Raw genomic sequence first — 11,411 nt, forward strand, 5'->3', positions numbered from 1 at the left:
ATATGCGAGGTTTGGAGAAGGAGAGACAATAGATAGGCTTGAAGCCATTGAAGAGCTGTTGTTTTCACCCATGGAAGCGTAGAGGAAAAAAAATTTGGGTTGGTTTAACCTCTAATGGCTTTTGATACCATGTAGAAAACGCTTCTCAACTCATATTATCGTGTGCAAATACATTAGTATATACATGAGTTTCTTAGAGAATAAGACTCTAAAGCTGTGACTGCTAAGGACTCCTAATGACAGAATAATTACAACATCTTCAGGCCAATCCTAATATTCAGCAATTACATACAAATAGACTTCCACATAAACTCCTACGTGACATTATCCTTACATTATATTGTATTAATAATATAATTTTAAATTCTATATACGAATGATGTAAAAAAATATTTGCATAATCAAATCAATTATAGATGACTTAGTTTGCCGATGGTGTAAAAGGTTATGTGTACGATCAACAGAGGCGGACGTAAAATTTGAAAATAACGAGGTACCACTGTTGAATAAAAATTTGAGTAAATGTTGGAGTAAGAATTGAACCCAGGTAGTGCATTAAAAGTCAAGTTGTGTCCCCAAATCCACCAATGCAGCTACTTAAGTTTTGAGTCTTAGGGTGTCAATCAAAATATATACAGGAACTGGTGACCCCTATCCTAATAGTATCGTAGTAGTATCGTGTCTCTTGTAATTATCATTGCATGCATGGTTCATAAAAACACACCAAATCTAACTAGCTAGCTAGTTAGGGTTCTGACTTGTATCTTTCAATATAATATTCCAACAAAGTTTAACCTCAATCTCCATGTAAATCCAAGCCGTGAAAATTGGATGATAGAGGCTGGAAATATGTCAAATCCTTCATTAGCATATTGTTCCACCTTCAATATACCTACAAATAAGAAAAGGAAATTAAAGAGCAAAATAGTTTTCGTTTTTACACTATACTTAATTAGAAGAATTATGTGCCAAAAGAATTTTCCAATGTTTACAAAATTAGTACTTTCGTAGCAGATAGGTGGTGGGAACTAATTATAAAACAATTTTCTTTTACGGGAAAAAACAAAACCTAAAGCTAGCTATAAGTGTATATACTGTCGAGTAATACACAGTAGCTGAATGCTGAAGCTTTGCAGTAGCATTAAAGAGGATGCTGAAATTTAATTTCTGAATGCAACATAATTAGTAGGGCGTTGGGATTCATTTATACTTTTAGGTGGTTGTATGCATTACTCTTCGAAATTAAATGCCTTTCGCATTTCCTAGGAATAGTAGAAGATTCTTGTCTTCACAATTGACATTAAAGGTGTGTTTGGTACCATAGAAAATATTTTTTGGAAAATATTTTCTAATTTTTTAATATTTGATTTGCTTAAATATTTTAAGTATTAGCATCACAATTTAACTAATAAAGTTTTTTTTGAAATTTTTTAACACAATAATGATCTATTATATATATATATATATATATATATATAATAGTTGATTGATATTTATTACTTTTGAATATAGAAAGAATAAAATAAAAATAGTTGAAAAAAGAACAAGTCTAGGCTTTAGATTGATCCCACCGGAATTAAGAACAATTGAAAAATCTTAATAACAATAATATAAAACTTTTTCAATATGAGAGATGAATATCAGCCTTTTGTAATACACGTATTTTGTCCCCTTTCGTGAGTACAAATATTACTATTTATAGTTAAATTAGAGGAGACAAGATCCTCAAATCATGCTACTCTTAAAGATGAATAAAAACTCTTCTTGATAGCTGCATAACGATTGAGAATAAATACTATGATTTTCTATAACGGTTGATCATTTAATGTTGTCCTCCTCAATCGGTACCTTACTTTCAAATTCTCTTCCCCGACCTGGTATCTTCGGAACTTATACAATACCGGTCACATGCTTGTAATCGGTGTCCCATTTGCTGACTCATCTCCTTCTTGTCTTCACTACCACGTGTCTATTCGATAAGCATCCATGTGTAATCTGTAAATTTTACCCAATTAATACAAACATATATAAAAAAAATAAAAAAAAATTGAAAATTGTAGGATAACACTCATAGTGTCTCTATAGATGAAGATGAATTGACCAAATATCCCATTAATTGTGTGTGTTTGACGCGGGGGGGGGGGGGGGGTCAAACATCTATCTTTAACCTCGAGCTTCACTAGCATTTATTGCAACCATTGTATATGTCAAAGTTAATTTCTTTTACATAAACATAATTCAAGTAGGTTCACAATGATATGATTGAAGTTTTAACTCACAAAATTTAGCCGTCAAAGATAATTTTTTTTCTCTTAAAAATTCTTTAATTGGGAATATATTTTCTGTGTCACGTGAATTTTGCTTTCAGTTTTCTGAAAAGTATCTTAAGCTAGCTTTTATTAAAATAATTCGTCATACTCCTAAACAGAATTATAATAACGACAAAAATGAAACAACCTTTTTAGCAGTTATATTATATAATTCGCCTAATAATGTCAACATACATTCCAACATTAGCTTTAGGTTGTGGTGCTAAACATGATGTCCTTAAAATGTGCAACTTTCTATCCTTCAGTTATTTCACTTTGACCTTTACTCACTCCAATTCTCCTTAAATTCTCCCACCCCCACAAAAAGAAAAGAAAAAAAAAAGTGAGGGAAAATAGAGAAAAATGGGATTCTTGAAATGTTTCTTAGGTACTACTCTTCTTCTTGTTGTGGTATTTTCTGTGTCAAATGGAGATCCTCTAGTTCCAGCTTTGAACATTTTTGGAGACTCTGTAGTTGATGTTGGAAATAATAACAATTTAAGCACTCTAATCAAGGCAAATTTTCCTCCTTATGGAAGAGATTTTGTTACGCACAGACCAACAGGAAGGTTTTGCAATGGAAAGCTGGCCACTGACTTCACTGGTAATATATGTTTAGAAAAATTGTTCTCGTTGTTTCGTAATGTATCGTTTTATATTGTATTGTTTTGAGTCGAGGATTTATTAGAAACAGCATTTCTACCTCATATAAGGTAGGCGTAAGGTCTATGTACGCACTACCTTTTCCTTAGACCCCACTTGTGAGATTACACTGCGTATGTTATTGTTATATTGTATTGTTTTGAGCCGAATGTCTATCGTAAACAGTTTCTCTGCCTCACACAAGGTATAGGTAAGATAAGGTCTGCGTACGCACTACCCTCCACAAATCCACTTGTGAAAATATACGGGATATATTATTGTTGTTATTGTTGTTGTTATATTCGTATTGTTTTGTAACGTAATATTTTTGTATCTTTTTCTCATAGTTGCATGTTTTTAATATGAACAGCTGAATATCTTGGGTTCACTTCATATCCACCAGCTTACTTTAGCCCAGAAGCAAGAGGGAAAAACATACTCACCGGTGTCAACTTTGCTTCTGCTGCTTCTGGTTATTATGACAGGACTCCTCAACTTTATGTAAAGTTTCTTGAATCTCCCTTTCTATGTTTTCTATGCTTGCCGGAGAAGTAGTAGCGGAGCCAGAAATGTCACTAAAGAGTGTCAAAATATAAAGAAGTAAACACACAAAAAAACTAAAGGGAGTCAACATATAGTATATATACATAAAAATAAAATTTTGACTTAGCTACACAATGTAATTTTCTGGCGAAGGAGTGTCAGTTGACACCCTTAACCTAAGATGGCTCCGCCACTGCGAAGAAGGTCATTTCACGCATGGTTACTCAACTTTTTTCATAATTTTATTTCTTTGTTATAATAATTTCAAACAAGAATTTAGCTCGAACTTGATGTCGATAACCCCGCGGATCCAAAAATTCATGTTGGCCAATTGAACCAACACTCGAATTCTTTCTTTCTTTCTTTTGGTAATAAACTGTGAATATTGCCATTGACAATAAAATAATACACCTAAAGAGCATGCAGTGTTATAACCTTCCCGAACTCTTTCTTTTTAAGAACCACTAAAATAGTAAAGTCACAAAACTATTTTTTATCACAATAAAGTAACTGAAATTTTTCTAGTATAACAATAAAGCCACAAACTATTTTTTGTCATATTAAAATAACTGAACTTTATCATCTAAAATAGTAAAGTTACACAATTTAACATTAAAACTTTATGATGGATACGTCTTGTTGGTACGGCGGATAAAGTTTAATGACTTTACTATTATAGTTGATAAAGTTCAAAAAATAGGTTTATGACTAATGTTATATAAGTGAAATTAATTAATATTCTGGTCTCTTGTGGATAACTAACTTGAATTACTATATGGTGTTATTTGCAGCGCGCGCTTACACTGGCACAACAACTAAATAATTACAGGGAGTGGCAAGGAAAAGTAGTGAATTTGGTAGGGAGGACACAGGCTAATAACATATTCTCAGGAGGAATACATCTTTTAAGTGCAGGTAGCAGTGATTTTATTCAGAACTATTATATCAATCCAATGCTCAACAGGGTCTACTCACCTGATCGGTTCTCGGACATGCTTATGCAGTCTTATTCTTCATTTGTTCAGGTGTTTTCCTCTTCTCCTCTGTACTATTTATTAATATGAGTTTAAGTTATATACGTTGTTAGCGTAGATCAATTCTTACACCATAATTTATGCCGCATTTATCTGTTATAGTAGGTAACATGTATGTGGATATCCTTTGAATGATTTGATAGTAATTTTTAAACTCATTTACTTTTTAACTCTCTATTAGTTCTTCAATAGACTAGCATTTCACATATTGATGTACTGACATGAAATTCGTAAGCAACGCTTATCTATAAAAAGTACAAATAGGGATATAGTTTGCCAGACTTAGAGGTCGGAAATGAGTCAAATCAATAAACGAGTCATTGATGTAATACTCCAAGTTTGCGTTAGTCAAAATGGATTGGACTAAGATGAGTCAAATAATGTGTCATAACCTAACTCATCCAAATGACCCAACCTCCCCTCCTTTTATTTGTGTTTTGAAACAAAAGCGGAAACTAATGTATTTTTCTTAAATGATTAGCTTATGTTCTTACAAATGTATATAATTCATATCTCCAATTTTGATTTTGGGTTGTATTTTTACCTATTAGGTTACACTATTTTGACCCATTCTGACCCTACAGTTTAACGTGTCAATTCAAATTCAATCTGTTTGGATCAAATCAACAAAGTATAATCCAACCCATTTAACACTACCTTAAGATTTCATAATAATAGCCGGAGCTAGCCACTTTTCAGCCCTTTAATTGAAAAATAGTCATTGTCGTTGAATTTTAGATTCCACAGTTCAAACTCCAGCTTAAATTCCACAGGTGAAACCCCAGGACAATGAGTTGAAGTTTGTCCTGTTGAATTTAAAACTCTACCAACAATGGCTATTTTTCAAAAAACAGAGCTGAAAATTGGCTATTTGTGTATTTTATCTTAGAATTTCTGTTTCCGCCACAGTAAACAAGAATGAGATGCACTTAAGAACCTGTGTGGTCCAGCCTGAAATATTATGTTGGACACCTTAAGAATCACTGTAGCTAAAACATGACATGACAAACTAAGATATAGTAATATCTTTCAATTACGATTGAAATTAACAATTCACATAAAAGCCAATCAGTATTTTAACATCATTAGTAATATATGAACAGAACCTCTATAATTTGGGAGCAAGGAAAATTGGTGTCACAACTCTGCCGCCAACGGGTTGTTTGCCAGCAGCCATTACTTTATTTGGTGCAGGAAGCAATCAATGTGTAGCAAGATTGAACCAAGATGCAGTTTTCTTCAACAGAAAACTCAACACAACATCAGACAATTTGAAGAGCAGACTTCCTGGCCTTAAACTTGTAGTTTTCGACATCTATCAGCCTCTCTTGGATCTCATCACTAAACCTACCGATAATGGTAATTTGCTGAAACATGTTTTTTTTCCTTTCATCTTATATTATATTGATCAATGATCATCAATCTGGCTTTAAAATAACTGAACTTTATCCACTATAAGTCGCCAAACTTTGACTTTATTGCTATAGTCAGAGGTGAAGCCAGAATTTCAAGCTTATGGGTTCGGAATTCTAATCATTCTAAATAAATAATTTATACATATTCAATGAATTTTTAAGACAAATATAGGGGTTCGAACCAAAGCTACTGGTTCGGCCGAACCTGTTCCCGACACTCTAGCTCCGCCCCTGGCTATAATGTGTAAAGTTCACCAACTTTAATTTGACAAACAGGGGCGGAGCTAGAAGCCCGAATGTTGGTTCGGTTAAATCCAGTAACTTTTGCTCAATTAGTGTATTTATGTTAAAAAGTTCATTAAATATGTACAAATATTAAATTTAGAGCCCAGTTATTAGCACTTGAAGTTGTCGTTCTAAAATTCAGAACTCCGCCTCTGGACTAACAAAGAATAGTTTTGTGACTTAGTGTTATACTAGTGGTTAAAGTTGAGTAACCTTACATGAAATTAATCCTTATTTTTCTCAGGATTCTTCGAATCGAGGAGAGCTTGTTGTGGGACTGGTACATTAGAAACATCATTCCTTTGCAATGTGAGGTCAATAGGGACATGCTCCAATGCAACACAATACGTATTCTGGGATGGATTCCATCCCTCTGAAGCTGCCAATGAGAAATTAGCTCAAAGTCTACTGGAGCAGGGTTTTGATCTCATCTCTTAAGCCTGAAAATTAAGGGAAGTTCTCTACTTTCCTAGTTCAGTCAGTTAGTGACATGCAGTGCTTTATAGTTGCAAATGGTTTTGTTTTATTCAGGTTTAAGCTTATATTATGTCTTGTGGAGAAGTAGTTAAAACTATTTAAAGGGCTGCAGAGAGCTTTCTTAGGTAGTTTCATATATGTTTGCCAAGATTTCACCTACGGTTACATAATAATCTGCAGAAAAATATTATTACTAATATATATGTTAAGAGTTTCCACATTACATTCTGTCTCTTCATATCATTGAAGCAAACTAGTAAAAAAGACATTGTTCTAATGGAATTTCTCACTATTCCTGTGTATCCATATTCACTGCGAAGAACCAGCTTTTAAAGAACACACAACAAGCCAGTTATGAAGTCTCAAATTTTCTTTGGGATGTCCTACCACACACCTTGTTTGTGCGATCCCACAACACTAACATGAAATAAGGTTTTCAGTGACGATCTTTTGTGGCGACTTCTTTAGCTGTCGTTGTAAGTACAGAGTAACTATATGTCACTTGTTTGAATAACGACCTACCTTAAATATATTGCGGTGCATCATTTATTTACTTTTTGTGGCGAGCAAAGTCGCCACAAAAGACAAGTGTGATATAATTAATAACTGAGTTTACTTAAATTTGGGTCCAAATACCATGTCAAAAGAATTCGACAATATTCCAAACCCAAAGTTTTGAACTAATTGCAGGAATAACTCTAGGTATTTGAAATCCGATCCCTTGTTCTTTTTTTCTTTTCCTCGCTTTGAAATCCTTTATTCAACGAAATGAGACGTTGCCTTTTTTCTCCAACGTTACTCACGGGATTTGAAAAGTTTGCAATCCTACTTCTACAACATTTTAACTATTCTTGATTTAGGCAACAAATATATATATATATATATATATATATATATATATATATATATATATATATATATATATATATATATATATATATATATATATATATATGCATATGTAGCATAGGTTAGCGGAAAGTGCATTTGGATATCTATTTGATTTCTTTTGAACAAAAAAATGCACTACTAAAAGAAATGCATTTTTTCTACTGGAAAATCGACCGATAGTACCGACTGAAAAAATTCCACTACTAAAAAAACGTTTTTTTTCCGGAAAATGAAGAAAATCTCAAGCTTGTAACGACCCGAAAAGAGCGAAATGATTGAACCGCTTCATCAGGGAATTAAGATTTCGAGATGTCTAACGACAGTTCACTCATTTAGAATAATGGCAAAATTCGTCCACAGAATACCGACCGAAATCGGTCGGTAAATAAGTAAACTGATCACAAAAGTCAAAAAAAATATTTCTGACAACGAAAATAATGGTCCCACAACAAAGATATAAAAATTCCGACCGATGTCAGTCGGAAATTGGTCAATCTTTGACCAAGACCTGATCATACTTGCATATTATCTACCAAAAAATAAATAATATTTAATACTTAATTGATATATATATATATATATATATATATATATATATATATATATATATATATATATATATTTGTGTGTGTGTGTGTGTGTGTGTGTGTGTGTATTTTTATATGGACATTATACATAATATTTAATTAATTTAACATCCTAAATTGTAATATTCAATATTTAATTAATTTTATATTTATATGCACGCGCGCGCGCGCACACACATTTATATAATCTTGAATGTTTTATTCTCGATCATTTTATTAGTACTTTGCTTGGATACTTCATCAGTGGATCAATTGAAAATTTAATTATATTCGATTAAAACTTACTATAACACATTTAAAAACAAAGTGTATAGTTGTATAAGATGTATATATATTAATATTTAAGTTTTAGCAACAACAACATATGAATATAGCATATGTTAATATAGCATTAATATGTATACATATGTTGTTGTTGCTACAACTTAAGTATTATCTTTAATTATCTTTTAACTTTCTGACTGTGTAAATATTTCATGTAATGGCAGTTTTATAATTGCAGAAAAAGTTAGGCAAGTATATTATGCTCCATATCCATTGCGGAGGGATAAGGCTGATTAGTTAGTTGTAATCAAAACTAAACCTGTTGGTAGGGTGGAAGTTGAGAATGTGCTAGATGTTGCTTACCAAAAAAGTGTTAATCAAATGGTGGATGATCAATTAGAAAATGACTTGGAGCATCCTCAACGCATATTAGAAGAAGTTGATATGGAGGAAATAATAATCATAGAAAATGAGGATGAAGAATCACCTAATGAAAATGAAATAAGCGAAGAGGAAGAATTTTCGGACGAGGAAGGATACTTCGAAGACGACTAATATGTTAGTTTTTCAAGTGCTCTCAACTTATATAGATTTATATTCTCAATTCTAACATTTTCTTAAATTTATTCAGATGACCGGTAGGGGTCGAGGTAGGTCTATGAAGGATAAGAGGCCTATTGATCATGATGATGGTGCTACACCCTCGCTTCCTTCCACTCCACACTTGCATCCCTCCGCTGTTGATGGCTGGCAGCAATCTTCTAGGCACACATATATTCTACCACATCCATCTACTCATTAAACTACCTACAATTCGCCCGGACAGCAGTATTCTTACAATTCTCTGTCACAGGGCTATACCCCGCTTCCTCCACATGATCCTGCATATAGTTACATGTGTCCATCGAGTCAACAGTCACAGGGTCATGTGGTGATACGCCCGTCATCTGCTTCATTTGCCTTATTACCAGCTGGATCACATCCATCTAGATTTCAGCCAGCCGGATCACAGCATTGGTCTGGATCGCAGTAGGGGTCTAAATCGCTGCAGGGGTGTGGATCGCAACCATCTTCATCGGTGACCCCGTCTCCCTCTCCACGGAGTTCGTCTCCTAGCATTTCTAAACTTCGCCTTCGGGATAGTAGCGCTGATCCAGATGCCTCCCCCCCCCCCCCCTTCTTCTACGTACGCTTCAGATTCATCAGAGGATAATGATCGAGAGGAAGTACGGTATGATCGTTATCATAAGATGATCATCAGACATGAGGGCAATGGGTAAGATTTATTTATTACTTCTTTATTTTTGCTTAATTATAATAGCTACTCTTATTTATTTAATGTAATTGCTATGTTGCAGGTTCATACCTAATCATTGGACTACAAAGATAATCATTGAAGCTCTTGGCCGGTTATATGATGCACCATATGCGACTTGAAATGAATTTCCACCGGAGCTCGGGGAGCAAATTTTCAACCAATTTAAGATTTTAATACAATTCTTATCTATTTAAGCATTATAGTAATAATATTTTTATCTAACATTACACATTTTATTTACAGACTAAGTGTGTCTGGGAGGACCGGCATAACAGTGAAATTCTTACAAATTTTATGTTCAAATACCGTAAGAGACTATCTGATTCCTTCAGCTCTGCTCGAAAGAAGAGCAAGAAGCCTTCATGGGTTCTACCGCATATATGGGAGGATCTGCTGAGGCAGTGGACCACCGAAAAATTTGAGAAGAGGAGTGAACAGGGAAAGAAGGTCCGAGCTCTGAGAAGGGTAGTTCCTTGCACTGTGTGGGTGCAAGGAGCATGGGGACTGCGAGGAAACTACTGGTAATTCCTTAAAATATTTACATCTATTTTTATCAAACTATATTTATATATTTTAACTTAGTTAACATATTTTATTATATTTGTAGGAAAAAACATATGGGAGGAAGATGACTCATGATGAGTTCTTCATGGAGACTCACATCCGGAAGAAGAAGAAGGCACCGATAGATCGAAGTAGATAGGTCGAGGACCGGGCGGAGACTACATATGTAAGTTTCACTACTACTATAACTTGAAATTAATGTTTATAATATAATATAGTTAATAATTTTCTATCTTCTAAATAAAGGGTCGCTACAAGACTAATGTGGAGGAGTACACTTAGAGCTTGTCACGGAATGAGCAAGTCGAGCGACCACCCATTTCAGACTAAGAAGCGCAGAAGATATGGTTGGATGTTATCGGTGGTACTAAAAAGGGATAGCATACGGCCTTCTAGAGAGATCATTTCGGCACTACAGGGCTAGATTGCAAGGTATAGGGACTTCCGCCTAGGGCGAGGCAATTGATAGGTCTACTCTCTCGTCTATGGAGAAGAAGATCGCAAAGCTGACAGCAGAGCTTGAAGAGACAAAGGCTAGAGAACAAAAGAGAGAGAAACAATTTGATACCCTTCAAGTTCAGCTAGAAAAGAGGGACCAACAATTTAATATCCTTCAAGGTCATCTAGCCAATCTTCTTGCTTGTGGTATTTTTCCTATTCTCCGGTCTCGTGAGCCTTCCCCATATTCTAATCCTTCGAACCATGCTGACGATGAATGCTATAGTAGTGGAGATGAAGATGATATAGTACAAAACACTCATTGAATGATGTTTGAACTTTTAACTTGTGAAATATTTTGTTGTTGGGTATGATGTTTTGTTAATATAGTTTAGTGGAGATGGAGATGGTGATAATATTTTATTAATATAGTTTTGATAGTTGTTATTGTTGTTATTGGTTGAATGGCATCAATGTAATATTGCCATTATAGGTGATTGGTTGTTGGCAGGTGGTGCAGCTATAAAACAATTGTATTATGCCAAAACATTACCCAAAAAACCGACCGACTTCGATCGGAACTTCGGTCGGAAATGCTCATCTGATTTCCTAGAAAATCAAATTTACCGACTGACTTCTGTCGG

The 11,411-nt window shown here is 34.1% G+C and overlaps 1 protein-coding gene across 1 annotated transcript; it reads left to right on the top strand.

Annotated features, from left to right (window-relative positions):
* Positions 1 to 2,583: 2,583 nt before the first annotated feature.
* LOC107801739 (GDSL esterase/lipase At5g03820-like) lies at positions 2,584 to 6,928 on the top strand. Its single transcript, XM_016625113.2, has 5 exons — positions 2,584 to 2,913; positions 3,322 to 3,452; positions 4,286 to 4,519; positions 5,632 to 5,887; positions 6,473 to 6,928. The coding sequence occupies exons 1-5, from the start codon at positions 2,673 to 2,675 to the stop codon at positions 6,664 to 6,666; spliced, it is 1,056 nt and encodes a 351-aa protein (XP_016480599.1). The 5' UTR covers positions 2,584 to 2,672; the 3' UTR covers positions 6,667 to 6,928.
* The last annotated feature ends 4,483 nt before the right edge of the window (positions 6,929 to 11,411 follow it).

This window comes from Nicotiana tabacum, chromosome 24, assembly GCF_000715075.1.
Source record: "Nicotiana tabacum cultivar K326 chromosome 24, ASM71507v2, whole genome shotgun sequence".
NCBI lineage: Eukaryota > Viridiplantae > Streptophyta > Magnoliopsida > Solanales > Solanaceae > Nicotiana > Nicotiana tabacum.

Excerpts from the sequence above, each read along its gene's own strand:
- LOC107801739 (XM_016625113.2), top strand. The coding sequence starts at position 2,673 with ATGGGATTCTTGAAATGTTTCTTAGGTACTACTCTTCTTCTTGTTGTG. Across the intron at positions 4,520-5,631 it reads CTTATTCTTCATTTGTTCAG|AACCTCTATAATTTGGGAGC; the intron begins GTGTTTTCCTCT and ends ATATATGAACAG. Across the intron at positions 5,888-6,472 it reads CACTAAACCTACCGATAATG|GATTCTTCGAATCGAGGAGA; the intron begins GTAATTTGCTGA and ends TATTTTTCTCAG.